General features: G+C 52.4%; 1 protein-coding gene across 1 annotated transcript in view; it reads right to left on the bottom strand.

The window, feature by feature from the left end:
* DNAH9 (dynein axonemal heavy chain 9) overlaps positions 1 to 25,238 on the bottom strand; it is a 200,242-nt gene that overhangs the window by 154,418 nt on the left and 20,586 nt on the right. Inside the window, exons 18-33 of the mRNA XM_029960052.1 lie at positions 24,925 to 25,180; positions 23,514 to 23,755; positions 22,365 to 22,500; positions 21,131 to 21,327; positions 20,427 to 20,845; positions 18,282 to 18,504; positions 15,667 to 15,833; positions 14,464 to 15,334; positions 12,037 to 12,167; positions 10,591 to 10,717; positions 7,395 to 7,547; positions 6,333 to 6,458; positions 5,462 to 5,701; positions 4,096 to 4,256; positions 2,003 to 2,159; positions 765 to 869 (exon numbers count right to left, since the gene is read on the bottom strand). Coding sequence (XP_029815912.1) covers positions 765 to 869; positions 2,003 to 2,159; positions 4,096 to 4,256; positions 5,462 to 5,701; positions 6,333 to 6,458; positions 7,395 to 7,547; positions 10,591 to 10,717; positions 12,037 to 12,167; positions 14,464 to 15,334; positions 15,667 to 15,833; positions 18,282 to 18,504; positions 20,427 to 20,845; positions 21,131 to 21,327; positions 22,365 to 22,500; positions 23,514 to 23,755; positions 24,925 to 25,180 — 3,711 coding nt within the window. The remainder of the gene's footprint in view (positions 1 to 764; positions 870 to 2,002; positions 2,160 to 4,095; positions 4,257 to 5,461; positions 5,702 to 6,332; positions 6,459 to 7,394; positions 7,548 to 10,590; positions 10,718 to 12,036; positions 12,168 to 14,463; positions 15,335 to 15,666; positions 15,834 to 18,281; positions 18,505 to 20,426; positions 20,846 to 21,130; positions 21,328 to 22,364; positions 22,501 to 23,513; positions 23,756 to 24,924; positions 25,181 to 25,238) is intronic.

The raw sequence follows: 25,238 nt of genomic DNA, 5'->3' as shown, positions 1-25,238 counted from the left end.
CCATAGTTCTTTCCCCTCTGTAAAACATTCCCAGATTTCCCAATGGGCCAGTGAGGGGAAGGGAAGGAAGGGAATGGAAGGAAGGGAAGGAATGGAAAGAAGGGTAGGAAGGGAAGGAAAAGAAAGAAGGAAGGAAGGAAAGGAAGGGGAGGAAGGGGAGGAAGGAATGGAAGAAAGGAAGGAAGGAAGGAAGGAAGGAAGAAAGGAAGGAAAGAAGGGAGTTCCACACCCTGGGGACAAGTAAGCACTATGAAAATGACTCTTGAGTGTATTCCTGTTTGCTGAACATGACCCACAGCCTGTGCCTGACTGGAGGCAATAAGTAACCCCCAGAAGTCCAGCAGCCCATGGATCTGCCCCAAACACCATCCTCCCCTTCACAGAAATGGTTCCCCAGGTGGCATTTGCAGCAGCCATGAGTCAGGGCAGATCTCCTCCCTGCAGTGATACACTGAGATTATCCCCCAGCACATCAATGTCATGAGTGTCATGCTCAGGAGGAGCAGGTAGAGACATGGTGGGTGCTGATCTGGGGGAAAAAGCTGTAAAGAATTGCCTCCACACAAATGCTGTGACTGGAGGAAGAAAAGAAATGGCAAAACTGCTTGCAGCACATCACTGCTGCATTTTGTCCATGCTGTGACATTCATGTGATTAATCTTGGGATATATCCCTCAGCTGTCCTCACAAACTGAGACTGGCAACAGGCACTTGCCATATTTAGCCTCATGCCAAAGGCTGCAGCACAGCTCTGCCTCACTTACCTGGACAGCAACCACCGAAAGCACCTCAACTGAGATCCTGTTAAATTCATCAAAACAGCCCCAAGCTCCTGTCTGGGCAAGGCCTTTGTAAATATTCCCACAAGACTGAAAAGAAAAAAAATAAAATAAAATTACAAGAGTAAAATCACAAGTGGAATCAACTCCAGCAAAAAATGGATTTTATTTCCCAGCCTGTTTATTTATAGCAATTTACAGCCTATTGTGGGTATTTAGGAAAGTGCATGGGAGCAGCAGGCACAACTCAATTACAATATTTATAGCTCTGCACAGTTTGCCTCTTGATTTTCTAATTGCCCTCTCTGACATCTCTGTGTTCCAGTTCCATTTAAAGGTCAGTGGGCTGAGTTACTGATGGCCCCCCTTCAGGAGAGACCTGAGCTGGATAAAATACGATTCAAAGCCACAAACCCACTGCACTGTGGCAGAGCACAGGGCTCAGCCCCACAAACCCAGCACACTTTGGCCCTATCCCAGGAGAGGATCCTGGGAAAACCAGGAGAGGTCCTTCCCCAATGGCAGCCTGGAGTGTGCTGAGAGGAAATAGCCAGGATGGTCTCAACTGAACAGGTCAAAATTTTCAAAGCATTTCACATGGAGTCTACCTCCAGAAAGGAAGGGAAGGGAGCTCAGCTTGAGTCTCTACCTCCTGAAGAATCTTGTGTAAGTCTTAGAGGAGAAAAGGGAGGAGGAGAAAAAAGTGTTTAGCAGAAAGGAATATAGCCGGGATCTGAGGAGAGAATCAATCTAAGCAAACTCAGCTGGATTACCCTCATCCTTCAGGTTTCATCAAGCCCTGAGCACCTCCAGCCCCACATATTCAGCCTGGAGGAGCCTGAGGGGAGACCTCACTGCAGTTCCACCTTCCTGGGCAGGGGCAGAGGAGGGGCAGGGACTGAGCTCTGCTCTGGGGGGACCAGGGACAGCAGCCAGGGAATGGCTGGAGCTGTGTCAGGGCAGGCTCAGGTTGGATCTCAGCCAAAGGTTCTTCCCCCAGAGGCTGGTTGGGCACTGCCCAGGCTCCCCAGGGCAGTGGGCACAGCCCCAAGGCTGCCAGAGCTCCAGGAGGGTTTGGCTGATCCTCTGGGGCACAGGGGGTGACTCTTGGGGATGGGCCTGTGCAGGGCTGAGGGTTGGACTCGATGATCCTTGTGGGTCCCTTCCAGCTCAGCAGACTCTGTGACTCTGTGACCCAGCCCTGTGGCCCAGGGCAGCAGTACCTGGTGGTCCATCTGCTCGGAGCAGTTGAACACGTACACCATCATGCCCAGGGCTCGGCCCAAATCCTTCGTTGTCTCCGTCTTGCCGGTGCCCGCAGGGCCCGCGGGGGCTCCGCTCATGGTCAGGTGCAGGGCCTGGGTCAGGGTGATGTAACACCTTCCAGGGTGAGGGAGGAAGGAAAAGGGAAAGAGACTGAGACTGGGTCCCACAGGTCACTGTTGGGCTGCAGGGACATGGCACTTGGGCAATGAGCTCCGGAGAGCCCTGAGCCCTTCTTGGGAAAGCTCTGCACGAGCAGGGCCCATGTACAAGCTGAAAGTCCTCTTAGGCATTAACAACCACCTCTGCCCTGCTGTGATTTCCCCACAGAATCATGGAATGGTCAAGGTTGGAAAAACCCTCTAAGGTCGCCAAGTGCAACCATCAACCCATCATCACCACTCTGTGCAGCACTAAACCATGTCCTCAAGTGCCACATCCATGTGTTTTTTGAAACCCTTCCAGGGATGGTGATTCCACCTGTTCCAATGCTTGACAGCCCTTTCAGTGAGGAATTTTTTTCCTAAAATCCAATCTACAACTCCCACAACGCAACTTGAGGCCATTTCCTTTCATCCTTGTTACGAGGGAGAAAAGCCTGACCCCCACCTCATTACAACTTTTTTTCAGGGAATTGTAGAGAGTGAAAAGGTCCCTCCTGAGTCTCCTTTCCTTCAGGCTAGACAATCCTAGTTCCCTCAACTGTTCCTTAAATCCAAGAAATACTCATCTTCCACTGGGGTCTGCCCAACCTCTTCACCTCCAGGCTGTGCTTTCTTTGGACCCTCACACCATTCATTGACATTGGGTATGTCCCAGATAGTATAAGGAAAGATTAGCTTTCCTGAAAGACCTTTCTCTTGCTGCCCAGTGCTCTTCAGCCCAAAGGACCCCACTCCCCACTATGGTTAAATGCCTGCTCTGATGGCCTACAAATGTTCCCACCCAAGGCTGCATCAGGTCCCAAAGCTACTCTATTGGGCTGATGATGGACCCCAGAGAGGTGCCCACATGTGGGTGTCTGCACCCCCTGTACAAGCCACAGAACTATGGTCACCATGGCCAACAAAACCTGAGAGTGCACGGGGGCTTGGGTTAGCTGACTAACGTGGGGTCTAGAGCCACCTGAGATGCTCATGGCTCCTGAAACATCACAGAGAGTGGAAAGATATGACAAGGGATCCACAGGAGACTTGCACACATCCAGACTGGCAGCTGAAATCTAGGTGGGACAACTCAGACCATGTCACATCATCCCAGGTATCCCCACTGAGACAGGTGAACCAAGTGGCAAATGTCTCCTCAGGATAAGATGAAAGCTTCTGGACTTCACCAATCCTGCAGGGTGTGGACACCTTGCCCAGGCAGACACCCACAGTGAGCATCTGGGAGTCTAATCCCACCCTGGGATCTGAGGCACAGACACCCCAGGGGGCAACACCATAAAATCCCAAACCAGGTGTCCAGAGAAGGGCAACAAGGCTGGGGAAGGGTCTGGAGCACAAGTGCTGTGAGGAGCAGCTGAGGGAGCTGGGGGGGGCTTAGTCTGGAGAGGAGGAGGCTCAGGGGAGACCTTCTCACTCTCTGCAACTCCCTGACAGGAGGGGGGAGCCGGGGGGGTCGGGCTCTGCTCCCAGGAACCAGCAGTAGGACAAGAGGGCACAGCCTTGAGCTGCACCAGGAGAGGTTTAGGTTGGACATTGGGAAGTTCTTCCCAGAGAGAGGGATCAGCCCTTGGAATGGGCTGCCCAGGGAGGGGGTGCAGTCCCCGTCCCTGGAGGGGTTTGAGCAGAGCCTGGATGTGGCATCAGTGCCATGGTCTGGGTGACAAGGTGGGGTTGGATCATGGGTTGGACTCCATCTCAGAAGTCTTTTCCAGAATCTGGTTGATTCTGTGATTCTGTAACAACAGGTGAGAGTTGGAGCTCTGCCACAGGATTGCAGGGACACAGACAAAGAACCAGAGGGGTGTGGGTGTCCAAAATAAACCCCTCTTTAGCTGGCAGCTCTTCCTCCAGCCACGTGGCTGTGCTGGTGTTTCCCAGGGACTCACCTGTCGGTCAGGGGGGTGATCACGAGCCGAGGGGTGTTGCCAAGGTACTCATAGGAGTACAGGAACTGGGCATCACAGATGTTGGCAAAGCAGTGCTGCTCCTCATCTGACCAGCGGTGCCGGAGCTGCGACAGCCACACGAATGCCTGGGCATTGTCCACCTGCAACGAGCCCACAGGCACCATCAGGGGGGCCACACACAGCTCAGGGACTGCAATGGAGCTGTCACTGGGGATGGACTGGTCACTGCAAAGGCAGGGGGGGTGAGCAATGTCACCTCCCCACTTCCCTTCAGCAGAGGGCAGGACCAAATTAGCAAGCACGTCCATGGGAGAGGAAAAAGTGAATGTCCAAGAGAAAGAGCAGCACCAGGAGTCCTGGAGAGGAGATTTAAGAAGCAGCATGGCATGAAGAGGCTTCATCAATGCAGGGTGAGCAAAGGGGGGAGAGGCTGCTTAGCCAGGGAAGGGGCCTCAGACAGCTCCAGGGGACAGGGGACAAGGAGCCATGGCCAGCACTCTGCACAACCCGCAGCAGCCCTGCAGGTGGACAGACAGACACCTGCATCCCAAACTGGGCCAAGGCACCATCAAGGCCAGCTGTGCCTTGAAGCTGCCTCTGGGAGGACACAAAGGAGGGTACAACCACAACCCAGCACACCCAGGGCACCTTCCCACCCACCTGCAGAGCTGGACATGAAACAGTGTCAGGGACATTGGGATTAGATGGATGGAGCACCTCTGCTATGAGAAAAGGTTGAGAGAGTTGGGACTGTTCAGCCTGGAGAAGAGAAGGCTCCCGGGTGACCTAACTGGGGCCTTTTTGTGCCCGAAGGGGTTCCAAGGAGAGATGGAGAGAGATTTTGGACAGGGCATGTCACGTTGAACAGAGTGACAGGACAAGGAAGAATGGCTTCACATTGACAGAGGGCAGGGTTAGGGATATTGGGAAGAAGTTCTTCCCTGTGAGAGTGGGGAGGCCCTGGCACAGGTTGCCCAGAGAATCTGTGGCTGCCCCATCCCTGGAAGTGTCCAAGGCAAGGTTAAACAGGGCTTGGAGCAACCTGGGCTTGTGGAAGGTGTTCCTGCCCATGGCAGGGGATGGAATGAGAAGAGGTTTAAGGTCCTTTCCAAGCCAAATGATTCCATGATTCTGTGATGCCAGGGCAGTGGGGGGGGAAAGCAGTGACAGACAAGGGAGTCCCAAAGGGGTCCCTCTGGCCCCACACCAGAGCAAGGGAACTATAAAAAGAAGAGCCATGTGCCTCCCACTGAGTCAGGCAGTGATCTGTCTGTACCTGCTCTACCCCTCCATAATCCCCACTCCAATGCCCAGCACGGGACCAGCCTGAGCTGTGAACACCAACCTTCTGTGCAATCATCTTTGCCACCACATCCCGAGCGTGCACGTCGATGGTGCAGATGGTCATGATCTTCTGCCTGTCGCCCTTGGAGAGCTGCCCCAGCAGCATGGTCACCAGGCTGTTCAGCTGGGCCACCTGCTTCTTGTGGTACTCCTTCATGGCCTTCTCGTAGCCTTCCTTCATCCTGGCAAAGGCAATCCCCACCTCGGTTGTCCACCAGATCTGGGTGCAGGAGAGAGCCACCTGGAAAAACAGTCTGCCTCAGTATCAGGGAAACACCAGAGCTTCCTCACATTTGAGTCTCTGATCCACAGGGAGATCAAGGATGAAGCATCTATGACATAAGATTAAGTATTTTGTCCCACAGTGTCACAGCACACAGGACAGGGGGAACCTGCCCCATGACATCCATTTAACACCCTGTCAGGGGCAGACACATTTAGCAGCTGCTCCTCAGGAAGTGAGTCCCTTTCCCATGTCTGACAACATGGGAGGCTGAGCTGGAGATCACGAGGCTGCCAGAGGGGCATCCAAGGGGCTCTTTCCTCTCATCAGGCTTCATCCTTTGTTCTTCTGTGGCACCTCTCACCTCTCCGGGTGTACAGGCTTCCCATGACCCCCAGGATGCAGCAGCCACTGCCCAAGTCCTGGGACTGCATCCTGCTTGGAGCTCCAATCAGAGCACAGAGCTCAGCCTGGGAATCCATCAAGGGATTGCCAGGAGAAAGGAGAACTCGCCCTTCCTCCTTCCTGGACAGCACAGCAGAGGCCAGAAACATCCCCAGCCATAGCCAGAGGCCACGACTGAAAGCAGGGAAGGGCAGGATGGAAGGGGAAGCCACACCCCACCTTTCCCAGGAGCGCTGGCAGGTACCTGGGCAGGGTAGTCAAAGAGCCATTGCTCCCTCGGCTTCTCCTCGTAGGCCGTGACAGCCGCCGTCATCTCGTCCCTCACCGTGGCCCTCATGGTGTCCAGCAGGTGATTGAGCCACACCTCGACCTGCAGGAGACACGAAACCTCGGGAACAGGTTTGCTCCTCCTGGGTCATGAGTGGCCCAGGGAATGGGAGCAGCAGCTCAGCTCTGCAGTCCAACACGCCTCTGTCCTCCTTTGGACTGCAGGACTCAGCCAGTTCTGCTCCTGAAGGATCAGCATCTCTTTCCAGACACTGAGGGAACACGGCAGGTTTTGTGGAACTCCAGCTTTAGGAGGAACCAAAATGAACTCCACTGAGGAGCAATTTAGTTCAGCATGTTCCAGCTCCGGGCCACGACAGAGTCACTCGTGGGACTGAGCACAATCTGCCAGCAGCAAGAGAGAGCCTGGGAACACAATTCCTGTTGAATTTAGTATTTCACAGGCAAAGCCCTCGCTGAGAGGACAGTTTAAATGCCAAGCTCCATCACCAGGGAGCTCAGAGCTGGTATTATATACTTTAGCTTCTTATAATAGTCCATGGAGAAAAGTGCAACTACAGGGACAGAAAAGCTGAGCAGTAGTTTGATTCTTAAATTTTGCACTTCAACTCATGCTATGAAAGAAGAAAGATCTGGAAAACGGGAAAAAAACCCTTCTCTTTCCAAAGGTAGCCATGCAGAGGCACTATGGAATAGCTTAATCTATTTTCAATATGCTTCCCTTTTCCAACTGAGAGGGTAAGAGTAACTCTCAAAACATCTTAAAATAATTAGAATAGAAAACCCCTCCTTTGCACTGTTGGCTGGGCCACCTCTGCCCCACTTAGTGAGGATCCATCCAGAGTGGGCCTAGAGCTGTGGTGTAAGGAGGGATTAAAGTTACACAGCACCTCTTCCAGATTTTCTCATTCATAATGGAAGAGCAGTGAAGCTCTACAGTGTCTTGGCCATTGATGCCACTCAAGGGGCAGAAAAGCAGATTCCACAGAGTTTGAACACACAAGGCCCTCATTCTCACCTGCCCACTGCAGTCACAGGGTTCACTGAAGGGGACATATTCCTCCTCTCTACTGTACATTCCCAGGCCAACCTTCATTGCCTTTTGCTCAGAGTCCACTTGGAATTTCACCTTGGCCAAGCTGTCAAAAAGTTTGGAAAGATGACGTTGCACCTGCAAAATAATTGTATAAATAAAGTCACAGAGACAGGACAAGCAGAACTGAGGTCACCCTGCATGTGACAGAGACAGCCACGTTCACAAAGCAAGGACTTGGAACAGCACTTGGCAGCACCACATCTCCTCACTCATTGCCATTATGCTGCAGTACAAGCCTCTTGCTGTCTCTCTCAGTACCTCCACCTATTTCTACCTCATTTAGATAGACATGTCTTAACAAATCCTGAAACTTCCCCCACAGGAGAAAAGCTCAGAAACCATTCAAACATCACATAATTCTCTAGTCCCAATTTCCCTTCATGTAGTGCAGAGAGATCTCCATCCATTGCTCCACCTCAACCTGTTCTCAGCACACTGTGGAGTTTTCTTCATTAAGAATCTTCCTGCTTTTTCCCTCCTAGAAATCAATTTTGCACTGAAGAAAAGCCCTGGATTTTCCTTCACGGAGAAACCAGATTTCTATTTCTGCCTAAGGCATAGGATAAACAGCTCAACATCCCACACAAAACCCCCACCCTGACCAAAAGCACTTTTCCAGAAGGAACAGAATGATTCAGTCCTGTCCTGTTCACACCTGGATGAGTTTGCAAAGCCAAGGGGGAGACACCAGAAGTGCTGCTGAGGCTCCCAACACCAGCAGAGCAGGTCACTGGTGCTTCTTCTAGAGCAGGACATCACACCCAGCTGAATCCCTGTGTGTTACACACCACTGCAGCAAAGGCAGGCTTCTCCAGGACTGGTGTTCCCATGGGAAGGGTAGGTCCCAGAGCTGTCCCAGCCAGGTGAAGGGCCTTGATTTGAAGGTGTGTGAGGACACTGAGGGCACTTGGTGTGTTCAGCCGGAGAAGAGGAGACTGAGGGGAGACCTCATTGCAGTTCCACCTTCCTGGGTAGGAGCAGAGGAGGGGCAGGGACTGAGCTCTGCTCTGGGGGGACCAGGGACAGCAGCCAGGGAATGGCCTGGAGCTGTGTCAGGGGAGGTTTAGGTTGGATCTTAGAAAAAGGCTTTTCCCCCCGAGGCTGGTTGGGCACTGCCCAGGCTCCCCAGGGCAGTGGGCACAGCACCAAGGCTGCCAGAGCTCCAGGAGGGTTTGGACAACACTCTCAGGGACAGGGTGGGATTGTTGGAGTGCCCTGTGCAGGGCCAGGAATTGGACTCGATGATTCTTGTGGGTCCCTTCCAGCTCAGGTTGTTTTATGATTCTGTGACTTGTTTGTTCAATTCTCACTCACTGAGCCCCAGAGGATTCCAACCTTCCTCATGAGGTGGACACAGCTCATCAATCTTCTTACCTGTGATCAAGCAGGGCCCAATCCTGGAAGATGCAGAGTGGATCAAGAAGCCACAGGCACTCAGCCTCCTCCCAGATAAGCACATCTGCTTTCAAATCTCACATAAACCATAGAAACCTTTTCCTACATCTGGAAGTTTCTGCTCAGCAATTCCCAGTGTCCACTGCTAGCCCCTGGCCAGTCTCAGGGCTTTGGCTGTGCTCCAGCACTCGGAGCATTCCTGCCACTGGAGCCTGGAATACCCCTGACTCTGCCCCAGCTCAATATCCAGTTCAAGCAGATAAATATCATTGTGTATTTAATCCTCCTTTAGGAATTATCAGGCTTTAAAACTACAGTGGAAAGGCTGAGAGTGTATCCAGGTATGATCCCACTTGACATTTGCTTTGATTTTACTGCAAATAGTTTTGAATAACAGAAAGCACCAGGAATTTCTTCTTACTCCACAGAGCACTTCAGCACAGCAGTTTTCCTCTGCTTCCTGTGTTTTCTTTCTCTCCATTTAAAGTATCAATCAGCTGTGTATTTATGACACTCTGTGGGCTTAAATCACCCAGCAGCAGAAAACAGATCCAAGCAAAGTTAAAGTTTAGTGGCAACAACAGCATTTTTAAACCTGCCCCATTCACGTGCTCATATGAACACAGAAAATGAGGAAAAGCTTAAAGAAGGAGAGATTACTCACTACTGAAAGGTGGAATAAGGAATTGATTCCTTATCAAACAGTCTCCATTTGCTGTGAACATGTTGATTGGGTTTACACACCAATGATGCCTCCCAAACCAGGCAAGTCAGGGCACAGCATTGCCAAGAGAAGCAGCTGAGGATTCCTGGCACAGCTCCAGCAGCACCAATAACCAACCCCAATACTGCCATGCTCCATATGGAAAAGCACCCACAGGACTGAATCCTCTGAGCTCTGCCCATGGGGGATAGAGGTGCCTGACCCTTGGGAACAGCAGGAAGCCATTTCCTACAACAGGAAGGTTCCTACCAGTTCCTCCCCAGCAATCCTGCCGAGACAGCAGCTGGAATGGTGTGTCTGGAGTGATTCCCCCCACCCGGCATTCAGGCACCATCCCAGGAACCCAGCCTGGAGCAGAGGAGCCTGCTCAGTCAGTGGTGCAGAGGGTCAGACACACAGCCTGGCCCTGAGCCATGGCCACTGTCTGACCAGCACGTGCTTCACCCCCTCCAGGTGCTGTGCTTCCCTGCCCCTACGATCAGGACACCCCAAAGCCCTTCGCAAGGGGGAAGGAAGAAGCAGTTACTAGCAAATGCCTTTTCTGCCCTAAGAAAGGGACCTTTCCAAGCCACCAGTGATCAGCACTTCCACATTGGAATGACCAGTCTGTGGCTCTTCCAACAGCAGATGCTGTTTAGTGGCATCCCAGGTTGGGATTCAAGTTTTGGATGAGACCTTCAAGGTGGTTTCCTCCCACCTCGCTGTGTCCCAGTAGAAACAAACCCCCAGTTTTTATGGCACCAAAACCACAGCTCTACTCAGTGCAGAGCTCCCAGAACCTTCCACAAGCAGCACCAGAGTTAGATCAGAAAACACCCAGGGTACGTGCTGCCTGTCCAGAATGACAGATGAAGATGAGCTGTGAAAGAGTTGTTAATCCACATGAGGGTGGGAGAAAAAGTCCTCTAGAAAGGACACTGCAGAGTCTCAAGACTGCATTTTCCACTGTGACACTCTTGACAGCTGCAAAATGCAAAGCTGATGCACTCCAAGGCTTACCATGTGTGGGTTAGTGCCGTTGGAAAGAATATCCAATAAATCTGTGGAAGAAATGAAGTAAAATCTGGGAAAGGCCAACCTCTTCATGTCCAGATATTCAGCCAAAGCCTTCTCACACAGAGACAACCTGTGGAGACAAAGCAGATGAACAGAGCCCAGGACAGGGGGCTAAAGATCTTTCCATGCTTCGTGCTGCCCTTTGGGTTATCAAGCAGCTTCTCCCCACCATGGGGAAATCCAAGGCACAAGCTGAGCCTGCAGCTGCCCTCCAGCATTCCTGAACAGATCAACACAGCACAAAGTAACTCACAGCTCACTCTCTACTCCGGGGTCAAACACCCAAGAGCCAGGGTAGCCTCATAAAAAAGCAGAAACAGAGGTGGAAGAAGAGGTTGGAAAGATTTGCAGTCTGACCTACTATTTTAGACAAGCTCTAAACTGCCACAGGTGGTTTCACACGGGGATGAACATTTCCAGAACGGCTTTTATTCTAATGAGCCACATTTTAAAGTCTGATTCCAACCAACTCAGCTTTTTGTGTTTGCAAAGCATGAAAGGAAACCAGTTTGCTCCGATCTGCAAAATGAATCTTGCAGTGTTCACATGCTAAACTGCTGCTGAGCTTACAAAGTTCCTAAATAACATTCTCTGTGAGGAACATTGGCCTTATCCGATTGAAAATAAAATCCAGTCTTTATTTGAAATGGAGAGCTGTTACTGCCAGAACAGCTCCACGGGAACTTTGAAGTGTGTTTCAGGTGCATTCATATGTTAAGTGAGCAGTGTCTCCATCTCAGGACACTCAGGTCTTTCCCAGGGAGCTGTTACACCTTGTGTCACACACAGGGATAATTTTGTAAATTAAAGAACATGGGCTCAGCTCTGCTGCAGATATCATGGAACCATGGAATGGTTTGGGTTGGAAGGGACCTCAAAATCCATCCAGTCCCACCCCCCTGCCATGGGCAGGGACACCTTCCACCAGCCCAGGTTGCTCCAAGCCCCGTCCAGCCTGGCCTTGGACACTTGCAGGGATGAGGCAGCCACAGCTTCTCTGGGCAACCTGTGCCAGGGCCTCCCCACCCTCAGAGGCAGGATTTCTTCCCAGTATCCAAACTAGATCCTCTTCTCACACCCCTATACAGCTATTTCAGACACTGTGTTTGGGTGGCAGTGAGGCCATGAGCTGTTCAAACCACCTGGATGGCCCTTAACGTGTGCAAATCAATAGTCAGGATGAGAATTTGCCCCTACACAAAGCCAAACTCCACTCAGGGGTTTCAGAGTGATGGGTCACAAGTAAAAAGACTTGAGAAAGGTCGGAAAGGCTGAGATTTGTGAATGCAGATAATGCACAGCCTCAGAAACAGCCTTGGAGCACAATATCAACCAACTTCTTAGAGCTGATTCCCTCTAACAAAATCCTGGGACTGACCTTCTACCTACCTCCTCTGAATGTCCTCCAGCTGCTGGGACAGACCTGGTTTATTGGTGGCCTCAACTACATTTGGGGTTTTCTGAACTTCATAGGTCAGTTCTTTAAAATCCACATCAATCCCTTCAAAGCACTTGGAGTCCTAAAAAGGGACACAAAGGACACAGTCACAGTGACACACAAATTGTGTGCTGAGGGATCCCATCCTCTGAGTGTGGCTTTGGGATGAGGGGAAAGCTCCTCTGCAGAGAGCCTTCTGGCCAGTGCAGAGGGGACCCCTCCTCCACTCCCCAAGGGCTCTCCCACCCATGTGCCTGGAACAAGTTCCCAATCAGGCCTTTGCCTTGTCATTGTATCCCACAGGAGCTGTGGATAAAGTGATCTGTGCAGAAGCCAATCCCTAGGACCACTCATTCCCACAGGATTGAATTCCCCTTTGAATAGCTCCTCCTGACTCTTCATCTCCCATTCCAGATAAAAATTACCCATTTTCCCTGATCACAGCAGGGGAGATGCTCCCATATGGGGGAAAGGCCACCAATCTCATGGGTGTTCTGCTGTCCCCTTATGCCACACTGCCCATCCTGATGTGGGTGTGGTGGCTGGAAGAGCAGAGCCCTTCCTTGCCCTGAGTAGGGCCATGGAACCCCAGACCACCAGCAGAGGAGTTCCCTGACACCCAACAGAGACCATGAATTTCTGAAGCTAAATAGTGAAAAATAGATAAGTTATGTTCAAAATGTCCCTGCTCCCCCTTTCTTCCCAAGCTGAGCTTCCTGAGTGAGATAGGACACTGCATAAAAGTGCTCCCAGCTTTCCTGGGAACACTTCCACGCTAACCTGTGTTAAGCCCCTGTAGCAAGGCTGTGGCTGAAGTCATTCATGGAATCATAGAATAATAGAATGGTTTGGGTTAGAAGGGATCTTAAAGACTATCCAGATCCCCCTGCCTTCACTAAACCAGGTTGCTCCAAGTTCCATTCAGTCTGGTCTTGGACACTTCCAGGGATGAGAATTCCACAACCTCTCTGGGCAACCTGTGCCAGGGCCTCAACATCCTCACAGGGAAGAATTTCTTCCCTAATATCAAAACTAAACTCGCCCTCAGTCAGTTTGAAGCCATTTCCCCTTGTCCTGTCCCTCCATCTCTTGTTCCAAGTCCCTCTCCAGCTCTCCTGGAGCTCCTTTAGGCACTGGAAGGGGCTCTAAGGTCTCCCCAGAGGCTTCACTTCTCCAGGTTGAACACCCCCAGCTCTCCCAGCCTGTCAGCCAGCTCCAGATGTGCATCCTGGCCCTGTCAGCACAGACTCCCCAGCCCTGGATGCATCCCAAGGAGGTTCAGCCTCCAGAGGATCTGAGCTTCATCCTCTGCTATGGAAGGGAACTGGCTACTGGTTCGTGGCACCTGCCGGGTGGGTGCTGAGGTGCAGAACCCTGTGAGATGCAGGTTAAACCATGCTGTGGTTTCTGACCCACCCCCAGAGAGCTGCTGGATGTCACATTATGCTGGCACACAGGACAACCCTTGGGGCTCTGGGACCAGCCCCTGGACACACAGTGTGGGAAGCCAGGTGTGCCCAGCACTCACCAGAGCAGAGGAGGAACAGCCCAAGTAGCCCAGAGGGAAGGGATGGGGACAGGGTGGGCAACTGTCAGGTGCACACCCTGTCTGGGGGCCAGTCCCCCCTCAGTGACACTGCACAGGTACAGGGACAGTGGGAACACTGCACCTACAGCTCACTCCTCAGTGAAAGGCACGTTCCTCCTCAGCACGGTTGCCAGGCTGGAATAACTCTGGAAGCTGGACTCAAAGCCAACCTGAGAGGTTCACCAACGACAACTCTGCTCCATTTCCCAAAGCAGGAGGGGGAGAAGAGCTGCCCTCCCCCTGCACCAGCACTGAAGGCCAGGGAGGGGATGCTGCCAGAGCTGCCTGGGCCACAGGCCCAAGGCTGCCAGAGCTCCAGGAGGGTTTGGATGATCCTCTGGGGCACATGGTGTGACTCTTGGGGATGGTCTTGTGCAGGGCTGAGGGTTGGACTCGATGACCCTTGTGGGTCCCTTCCAACTCAGCACATTCCGTGATTCTGGGATTTGCAGTGCCTGAATAATTCTCCTGGTGCTCTCCCCTCCGAGGGAAGAGGGAACACACCTGCAGTACTGAAGGAACCAGCAGCCTCCTGCCCAGCCCCAGCAACTCTGTATTTGCTATGCAGCAGTGGAGGGGAGAAAATCAGCCTCTCAGCACAGCTCAGGCACAACCTGTGGCACAAAAATATCCCATGGAACTACCACAGCACTAAGGGAGCCTCCAGGAAGAGAAGCAGTGGGAGAAAAGCCCTGCTTGGGGCAACTTGGCACTATAGATAACTCTATTTAATAATAGAGGCTCTTCTTCAATGCTTTCCAAAGAGGAAGCAGGATTTGAGGTTTCCCACCTGGGGCAGCTGTGCCCGGATATCCTCTGAGCCTATGAAGATGCCCTCCAGGTGACACCACGTGCGCTGCACCTCGAACCAGAGGGAAAGGACAGAGTCGGCAGTGGAGAGTTGCCTCTGCCAGGCAGACACCTCCTCCAGGAAGAAAGCAATATATTTGGATGACATCAAATTCTGCAGCTGCACCTGGTTGTCTTCCAAAGTTTCAATGAGCTCCTCATCTGACTTCAGCAAGGGGATGTTGGTGCGGGAGTGAGGCTCGTACTGGAACTCCCTGGTGCTCCAAGTCGCTCTCAGCTCCTTCAGCACTTTCTCCATGCTCATTTCTCGCACTGCTTTGTCCACAATTCCATGGACCTCACCCTCAAATTTATGCAGGTTGAGCCTGAGGAGGTCAGCCAGCGTGGTGTCTGAGTCCATCACAAACCTCACACCCGTCACCTGCATCAGCTGGTTCCAGTGCCTTTCTCTGATGGCAGGGTTTTGAAGTTCTGCCACCGCCTTCAGGGCCGTCAGCATGTTCTTCACCTTGCTGTCCAGTCCAGTGAAAGCATCCCATGCCCTCATTTCTTTATCCAGATTCCGAATCTCTCTTGCAAACTTTTTACACTCCAGATCCATGTTTTCCACATTAATATCCACCCATTTGGTGGTCTGCCAGTCACTGAGGCTGGTGTTCACCAGGGAGATCATATCCCAGAGCTCTTTGAGAAGACACAGCTCCTTCCTGCACTGCTTCAGTTGTTTATATTCTGGCACCATGACTTCAAACAGACCAGCTGATTCAGAAATCGAGGTCATGGCTGACTCCATCTGTTTAATCTCCACGTGCTTTGCATCCAGCAGTTGATAAGGCTTTTCGGTGTCAAACCTAGAAATAAATGTTTGTTATTCGTAAGTGACATTGTTACAACTTCTAAAGAAAACATAAACTAAACAGTGCCTCTGAGAGACATGGGAGAGATGAAAGGTCTGTAGTACACCTTGATGGTACTACATGGCACTACCAATGCCACCTTAAAGTAACGATGTGCCCTCAGCATCCAAACCACTAACACCGGACAGTGTTCCCAGGGACACAACACCCCAGGCACAGCACTGGGAGCAGGTATGGAAGGGCTCTGCATCCTCAGGACACGCAGAGATGAGCACATAGAGCTTTTTTTCCCTCAGGGCTGCCCTGATGGTATAACCTGTCCATACCTGAAGGGAGCTTCTCTCCCAAACCTCTCCCTGAAGTGGAGCTGTTGGGCGTCGAAGGCGGCGCAGCTCTGGCGCAGGGCAGTCATCTCGTTGGCCTGGAGAGGAGCCACATGCTGCCTCACAGCCAGGGCCAGCTTCTTCACGTGGTTCCACTTCTCTGGCAGCTCCTGTGGGCAAAACAGAACTGCTGGGAGGCAGGACTTGCTGTTCAGTGTAAGATGTGCCTGATCTGTTCACGGGTAACCACAGAACAGGAAAAGCAACAGATTCCGTGTCTAAGACTGTAAGAAAGTTTTGTTGGGATGCCTCAAGTTGTGCCTGGGGAGGTTTAGATTGGATATTAGGAAAAAAACTCACAGAAAGGGTTGCAAAGCATTGGCACAGGCTGACCAGGGCAGTGGTGGAGTCCCCATCCCTGGAAGTATGCAAAAAATGTGTGGATGTGGCACTTGAGGACATGGTTTAGTGGTGAACACGGTGGTGGTGCTGGGGTGAGATCTTAAAGATCTTTTCCAACTTCAACAATTCTGTGATTCTATGAAAGGCTAAAGACACAATTTGGGATAAATATTCCCACTTATTCAAAATTTTGAACACTAATGAAGACCAAGACCCTACAACTGACTGTTCTGATTGTAAAAACATGTTCATAACCACTGAAGAAGATCCCAGACTCAATCCTGGGCTCACGGGATGGTTCAGTGCTCAAGAGAGAACAGTGATTCTGACATCGAGCCCATCAGGGCCTGGAACCTGCTGGGAACAGCTGAAGGCAGGAGAATGGATGTGGATGCAAACTCCTCTGGCTTCCCAGAGCTAAAGGAACAGAGCCTGGGACGTTTACTGCCAGGAGATGTTATACCAGGAGGACTCCAGAAAGCCCTACAGGGCAAATCCCTCCAGGATGTGTATACAACATCAGTACCAAATGAGACTGGGTTCTTTCTCAGCTCTGCTTCCAACTGTGAGTGCACAGCACTGCTGACAATGCCCCCTCCAGACCTGGCATTTTCTTCAGAAAGGGATTTTATTTCTCCTCACTGGGCCTCTCCAGCCATACCCTCAGCCCAGGCACTGACACCAAGGGCTCTGCTGTCCCCAAGCCCCAGTGCTGTGCTCTCCCCACTTCCCCATGTACTGTCCAAGCCTACAGGAAAGATTTTGGGTTTCTTTTCAGCTCAGTTCACATATTTGAGGAGATTAATGGAGACCCACCAACACTATGAAAAGAAGGGAAATAACTGAAGGCAGCTCTGAGGCAGCAGAGGTGACCAGAGTGGGGCTCCTGAAGGGTCTCTCCCTGGCACATCTCATTCCAAATAGAAATCACTATCCAGGACCACAGCAGGGCACACATGGAGCTGCTTCCTTTTCTCCTACTGACTACCAGCTCCACACCCATCCATCTCCACAGCCACAGAAGGAGCAGTACCTACAGGAACTACTGGTTTTCCCACCCTATACAGGAGCAAATCAATCATTCACACACGTGTTGCTGCCACTTGCCAGAAAGGATAAGCGTTTTTTGTTATCTCCTGCATATGCAGGGCTGCCCCACATCCTCATTTCTTCTATGAGGAAAATAAATCAGTTGTTTGAATGTACTTGCACAAACAGACACCACAGCAGCAGCTCCTGGGCAGAGGGATTAGCAGAGTCAGGTTCCAGCTTCATGCTGGACCAAAGATGCTGCAGCAGCCAGAACACCCATGCAATGCAGCCCTGCTGGTGTTCAGAGGTCTGCAGGACCCTGGCTATCTTTAGGACTCTTAACTCTTCCAGATTTGGTGACCGACCCCCCACAGATCAGGCTGCACAAGCAGAAAACCCAGGGATTGCTAAACCCCCTTCGGCTCCATCTGAGCCTTTGCAAGGCAGGAACTCCTCCCCAGCGGCTCCTGCTTTAACCCTGTGCCCTGCACAGACCCCCTGCCCACAGGGGTCCACAGGGCACCCATCAGCAGGCAGCCACACACTTCTCCACTGCATCCCCTTGGCTGTTGCCAGTGCTGTCCCCAAAGCTGGTTGGGCACTTCACCATCATTACTAACCTTCATCTCACGGTCCCTTTTCTAGAAATGAAAGGAATTCCCAAAAGAAAACTTACTCATCATAGCCACATGTGAAAAGGTGCCAAAATACTTTCATAACCTGCTCTCAGTGATGCCCTCTGGGTCAAGCAGATCCGGTGGTTCAGACACAGTGGAGGCCTGAAGTCCTGTGAGAAGGCAACTCCTCTGCCAACATTATCCTTCCCATCTCCATCGTTGCTAAGAACCAGCTTATTTAAAAATAATTATAATTGAACCTAATTAACAGATGTATTTGAAAATGCATTAATTTTTTCAAGAGTAATCGCTGGGAGTTGGAGCAGGCAATTCTATGTTTTTCATACATAACAAAAGGCTTAATCTCTGCTTTAAAAGAAAAATCTCAATATAACTCCAAAATTTAGAGCTATTAAGGCACATCCTGCAATAGCAAAATACTATCCACTGAGGCCCTCTAATGACAGGGAGCAGGGCCTTAAATATTCCTGCGATGCTCTTCGGCTCCTGCTGCCTTTGCCATCTGCTCCTTGGCAAACTGTGTGTCCACCACAGGTTCTCACCCACCTCCAGTTGCTGGTGGACTTCCCCTGGCACCTGCTGCTCGTAGGCCCTCAGCAGGTCAATGGTTTCCCTCAGGGGCTCAAACATGGCGTCGGTGGCACCGTGTCGCTCCTTCACGGCCAGGAGGTGTCCCATGACCTCCACGAGGCTGTTGTAATCCCCCTTCTCGACCTTCCTGCTCAGCCCTTTCTCAGCAGTTTGGATGAACTCCTCAAGGTCAGCCAAGCTGTGGAGCACAAAGCAGGGAGGCACAGAATCAGAGCAGTTCCTGTGGAATTAACATCCAGCCTTCCACAGGCAGCTGGGCTGGCAGGGACGGGGACGGCCTGGCTCTCCTTGCCCACTGCATGCTAAGGGCAGCAGGACTGCAATTCATGCTCAAAAGGATCCCTGGATGTGGTACAGCTTCCTGCAAGGAACACAAAGACAGGTTGGGACTTCCCAGGTTGGGGACAGGGGAGCTGAGCAGGAGTGTCACAGAACAGTGAGCTCAGGGGGGCTCTGCAGAGGTGCCTTTGAGAGGACAGTCTGTGCTGTGGGGGTGGCCCTGGCACAGGTTGCCCTGAGAAGCTGTGGCTGCCCCATCCCTGCAAGTGTCCAAGGCCAGGTTGGACGGGGCTTGGAGCAACGTGGGACAGTGGAAGGTGTCCCTGCCCATGGCAGGGGTGGAACTGGACGATGTCTAGGGTCTCTTCCAAACCAAACCATTCTATGATTCTGTGACAGTTTTCACCCCTTCTCTTCCAACAGAAGAATCCAATCTTCCCAGATGAACCCACCAGATTGCAAAGCTCCAACAAACAGGGATTCTTTTTCATACACTGCCTCACCTGACAAGGCAACTCCCTCCCTGCAGGCAGAGGGTGCAGGTGATACAAATTCACAGCAGTTCAGAAAAACAACTAGACATTTGTAAGAGGGAAAAAATCCATCCAGGTCTTTAAAAACAAAGGCATGATCCCTGTCTCTCAAAGTCCTTGAGCCATAAATCATCAGAGACAAGGATGGTGTTTGGAGGATGTTTCCATACCTGCTTACCCTGTTCTTAACCTCACCAGCTACTGGGTACTTTTAGCAGAGGCAGAATGGGCTCCCGTGTCTCTGGTCCTTCCCAGCACATCCACTGTCCACCTCTCAAAGCACTTACTTTTTAAGTGCCCACTTAAATTCTGTGGATGCAGTTGGGCCTAAATGCATCCTTAAATACTTCACCTAATAAACTGCTGAGTCAGGGACTCTCAATAACAACTCCTAAATGCTCCTTCACAGCTACACAAAAACCTCTTTGCACAGAAATTATCTAACAGAATTATGGTGCTGGAAAGACAAAGGAGATCATATCACCACCCCACGCAGCTGCCTCCTCTACAGATGTCTGTGAACACTTCTATGGGAGCAGGCAAGACCTGGGACACCCTTCACAACTTCACTGAAGTTGTGACCAGTAAATCAGCCGGGGCATCATCCTACACTGATCTGGTGGCTGAGCAGCTCTTCAGAGCAGGGAATGTGTTCTTTCTAAACTTACAGCCCAAACTCCTCCTTTTTGTAACCTGGAGCTACCTCCTCATGACAGGCTGCCTGAATTTCGATGCCTTCAGAAACAGAGCAAGTACCCCATGGCACACTAATGCAGCTTTACTGATGGCCAACGTCTAATCCTACAAAGCAGGCCCAGAGCCCCAGCAGAGATGGGATTATTTGCCTCAGGTTAAGCAGGCAAACACATGCCCTGTTTAATGCCACACAGCAGGTCCCAGGGCCACTGCCTCAGGGATGTCAGTGGTACCAAGTCCACATCACTGATCCCAGTTTACGCGCCAGCAGAGACCAGGGGATGGAAGACACAGGGATGTGATGGAGCTGGCACAAACCATGGACCCTTCTCCTCTATTAGCTATTGTAGTGGTCACAACCCCAGGGCTGCCAGAGATCAAGAAGCATTTGGACAGCACTCTCAGACACATGGTGGGATTGTTGGGGTGGCCTGTGTAGGGCCAGGAGTTGGACTCGATGGTCCTTGTGGGTCCCTTCCAGCTCAGGGTATTCTATGACTCAACTGGTTATCAGTCTAAAACAATAAAGCCCAGTCAAGACAAGAGGAATCCCAGGGCAGGTCCCAGGAGCAGAGGCAGGAGCAGCCCTCACCTGTGTGTGACGTGCTCCAGGAGATGCTGCTTGAACACCAAGCTCCACCTTTTAATCTCATTCAGCAAGGCCGCCTTGAAAGGCCGAACATCGACCCTCACCCAGCCCTGGAAGGTGCTGAGGGGCTCCATGTGAGTCACCTCCTCGTAGAGCCTCTCGTAGGAGTCGATGTGCTCCCTGAACTGCTGCAGCGTGGGCGGTGCCTCAGGGACCATGTCCTGGGCCTCGAGCTCTGCGGCCGTGAGGACGCGCCCATAGAACAGGAACTGCCGGCTCAGCTCCCGCCGGTCCTCCCCGTACACGTGGGAATAGCGCCCCAGGGAACCCCGGAACTCACAGCACGAGGACACCACGGCCTGGACACGGCACAGCAGCTCCTGGCGCAGCTCAGCCAGGCCAGACATGTCCTCCAGGTCTGCCTGGAGAGAGGAGAGGAGAGAGCAGGGCAGAGGAGAGGAGGGGAGCAGGGGGGAGGAGGGGAGGGGAGGAAAAGGGAAAGAGGGGAGAGGAGAGAAGGGAAAATGGGGGAAAAGGAGAGGGAAAATAGAGGAGAGGGGAGAAGTGAGAGGGGAAAGGAGAGACAAGAAGGAAGAGGGGAAAAGGGAGAGGGGGAGGACAGGAGGGGAGAGGAGAGCACAGTGAGGTGGGAGCAGTGGGCACCTTCTCACTGCCACACAGCACAAGGGAGGGCCATGGCCACAGACCTGGTAGTGGGGGAAGCCGCTGTGTGTGGCCAGCCGGGGCACCAACGAGGAGATGTGGTAGATGCTGTTCAGGAGACTTTCCACCATGTCAGAGAAGCCATCATGTGTGCCAGGGTCCAGGGATGGGTGAAATACCAAATCTGGGATCACCAAATCCAGCTGCACCTCAAACAGGGGAGCAAGCCCTGCCTTGGGATCTGGCAGGGAGGAACCAGGATCTTTCTCAAGGGGAGAAAAGGCATCTTGAGCCACCACTAACATCCTACCAGGAGATGCACACAGGGCAGCAGGGACAGCAGGCAGGTGGGAGGGAAACACTCACTCACAGAGTCCAGGGCTGTTGTGTCTGCACAACATGAGGAAATGCTGGCAAAGCAGCTGGTGTGGTGGTACCCACTGAAGACAGTGGGGAACCAATAAGACACAAGTGATTTAAGGACTGGAAAACATGCTGAGGAAAGCTTTAAAGAGACCAGGCTCTTCAGCTACTCCAAAGGGAGTCTGAGAGCTGAACAATTACAGCAAGTAAGTACTTGCAGACGAGAAAAACAACGGGAACCAAGAGGCTCTTTAATTTAGTGGAGAAAGGGATGAAAAAAAAAAGCAGCAACCAGAAACTGAAGCCAGATGCAAATGTGACAATATGTGCAAGTTTTTAACAAGATGGTGAAGAACTGGATGCAATTCTCCAACTCAGTGTGCCAGGAGGGAGGCATTCCTGGAGATGTGCTTTAGTTGGACACAAGCTGCTCTCAGCAGAGGGGGTGAACCTCCCCGGTGGTCTTAGGCAGGATGTCTGATCTAGTGGCTGCTGAGCCCAGCTCGTCTCTTCACAGGACTTATGCTCAGGGACTGAGGTTTTTTGTTCATGACTTTCACGAGCAGAACCAGCTCTTGAGACTGCCCACAAATGAAAGATTGTGTCACCTTGATGCTTTGGGCATGGGAGGGTGGGAGATTGCTGAAGCCCAAGCCCAGACTTGGGAGGATGTCTCAATTTTGTCTACCCATTAATCCCTGCAAGTGATGAACATTCATCTCTATCCCCCCTCCGAGGAATCCAGTGATGGAGTCACCCTCCCTGTCTGGAGGCTCCCCCAGAGACAGGGAAGACGCCCAGTGGAAAGCCAGGAAGGAGAGAACAACTTGTGGGCATGAGGAAGAGCACAACAGGAGACCTTCCTTTGGAGAGGCTGAGCAGCCACCATGACCAGGGGACAGGAACCAGTGTCACCTGTGTTCTCCAGGAGGTACTTGAGCGAGCACTCAATGGCAGTGAAGAATCCATCCAGGACTATCTCATCCACATAATCCACATAGGCCTTCCAGGAGTCAGATGCTGGGTCTGCAAGTAAGAGGCTCTGGTTTTCCTGGAAGAAAAAGAAGATGCCTTCAAACACAGCAGGGCTGAGTCTGTTCTCCAAGAGAGCTGCCCACAGTTAAGGACTGACGCCAGTGAGCCCACGGGAACCAGCCTCCTGGAGGGACGGGAGAGATGGATGTTGCTATTGGTGCTATGGCCACGATTTGCTCCTGTCAAGGGCTGCTTTGTCACCTGGAACAACTCAAGGGGAAAATGGAGTGCAGAAGAGCCTTGGTAGCTCTGCCACTTGTTCTCCTCCCTCTTCTCTGAGGACACAGGACTCAAGACTGCTTTGCAGCCCTGGGGAAGGGAGCACTGCGGGTCTCAAAGGCTCATCCTGAGGCATGAAGACCCAGCTGCTCCCCTTCAGAGTCCAAGGCCAGACAGTGACCCTCGGGAGAGGGCTGGACATAAAACCATCTCCCCCCAGGCCAAGGGCTGTCCCTGACATGCATAACACCTGGCACCAGGCAGGTGAGGAGCTGAGCTTTGGGCCTTCGCCTGGTCTGCAGAGGACTCTGAGCTCTGTCAAAGATGCTGGAAAGCACCAAAGTTTGGGACAGCAGCTTTTCTCTTGTCTCTCAGCTTCTCCCTGGGCTGGCAGCATCACCTCCTGCTCCAAAGAGGGACAAGGAGTCTGAAACCGAAGGGTCAGCCCCAGCCAGCTGCCTCTGTTGGCAGGTAAGTACCTCTGAGCATATTTTTCCTTGCAGCAGGATCCCAAACCCGATGCACCACTCCCCTCTAGTGGCTCCGGCAGCCAGGGCTGCAGCCAGACCCTTCCCTGGGCTGCAGCTGCTCCCAGTCCTGTCACCAGCTGGTGCTCAGCAATGCCAGACCACAGCCCTACACCCCCAGTCCAGCTCACCCATCAGAGCCCACATTAATTAACACTGGGTAAGATTTTCAAACGACTTAAGGGAGCTCATTTAAGGTGCAGCAGCTCTGGACATTTTCACTGGCACAGGGACACACAGAGCCTGTGAGGAGCCAACAAACCCCAGGGAAGGTCCCCCTCACCTTCAGCAGGGAGTGGATCCTCTGCCCGGCCTCTCTGACAAGGCTGTAGCGCTTTTCCAGGTGATTCTGACAATCCTCCAGGCTCAGCACTGAGTCCCTTTTACCATCCTTCCTCTCCAGGATGGGAGATGCCCACGAGCCCACAATGCTCTGGATCAACTCAACATTGTCCTTGGCTTTCTGCAGCCTCTGCTCGAGGTCATGGACACCTTCCATGACCCCAGAGATGTGATCCCACACACCTGGAGAGAAATGAGACCACTGACTCCCTGTTTTCAGAGCTGCTGGGCCAAGCTCTGGTGCATCTCCCTTCAGAGCAGCCTCTGGCTGTTTTCCCAAGGTCTCATGTATCTCTCACCCATCCTTAAGGCAAGAGATTCATCTGGACCAGCACAGCCACTTCTACCTCCCTCCTTCCCCCACAAGCCACAGTTCAGACCAGCACAGCCTCCTTCTGGCCAGGAGCACCCCCACCATGGGGATGCCTGACAGCTCCTGCTCCCCTGTACCCAGGATGATCTCCCAGTGACTGACCCCAGAGGGAGAAGTGTGGGGAGAGTGGGAACAGCAGGCTGAGTGTCCCTGCCCTCACCACCAGAGCAGGGCCCCCCAACCGAAGGCTGTGCCAGCCCCAGGTGCATTCAGGTGCAGGGAACTTAGGGTTCATCTGCAGCAAAATCCAACTTCATTGTACAATGGAGAAAGAGTTTTTGAGCCTGAGGATTTTCTGCTTTGCATGTTCCCCAGGGATTCACTTGGTCCTGCTCATACCACAAGCCTGAGGACAGAAACACACATTCCCCCCATGAGCAGTTTGCTCTCACCAAGAGGCTCCCTCTGCTCTGCTTTGCAGCTAAAGCTGCTCAAGGAAGAACTTGGTTAAATCACCCTGATATCCCAGTGCACAAACACACCTCCAGCTGCACTATTCCATCCTGCTGGAAAAGCTAATGAGGTGGCCTGGGATGAGTTGTTCTCAGTGCCAGATGGCTGGGCCAAAGGGTTCCCACTCCCTGCACAGTTGGGTGAGGAAGCAGTGACTGAGTGGCATCACTTGGGCTGGCAAGGGGGGCAGCAAGGTAGGGAGCAGATGCTTCAACCCCAGCCTTGCCAGGTCCTGCAAACCCAAATGCTGCCATTTCACTGCTCACAGGGCAGCCTCTCCTGCCCAGAGCCCAGGCTGAACCTGAGGGTAGCAGGATCCTGTCCACAACCCCAGCAGATCAAGGGAATGTGGAAAGAAGCAAGAAAGCGGGGGGCTGCTCCTCATCTCTCCAGTGCCTTCTCTGCTGGAGAGTCCTCTGTCCAGCTGGGAACTGCCATTGGGAACCAGAGGACAGAGGTTGGGCACAGGGAGGAATCTGCTGAGACACAGTTCTGTGCTCTGTCCCCTCCCCCAGTACCAGCTCACCCTCCATCTTCCAGGTCAGGGTTTCTTCTGCCTCTTTCAGCTTCACATCGACATCCTGCAGCTGCCCCTGCACCAGGGGATATTCCACCTCCAGCACTGTTCTCAGGACCTTGTTGTACCTGTTCCCCATCAGCTCCAGGTTGGCCACCAGCTGCCGGTAGGATTCCCTGGAGGAGTAGATTCCTGCTGCCGTGGGTGGGATGGCTCCTGCCCGGCTGCCCGACAGGTAACTCACCTCCCTGAGCACCGAGACCAGCTGGGGACACAAGGCACAGAGCTGAGCACGGGACAACCCTCCCCATGTCCTGGCAGAC

Source organism: Manacus vitellinus, unplaced genomic scaffold (assembly GCF_001715985.3).
Source record: "Manacus vitellinus isolate BGI_N305 unplaced genomic scaffold, ASM171598v3 scaffold_24_pilon, whole genome shotgun sequence".
Taxonomy (NCBI): Eukaryota; Metazoa; Chordata; class Aves; order Passeriformes; family Pipridae; genus Manacus; species Manacus vitellinus.
This window is presented reverse-complemented; position numbering and strand designations above follow the sequence as displayed.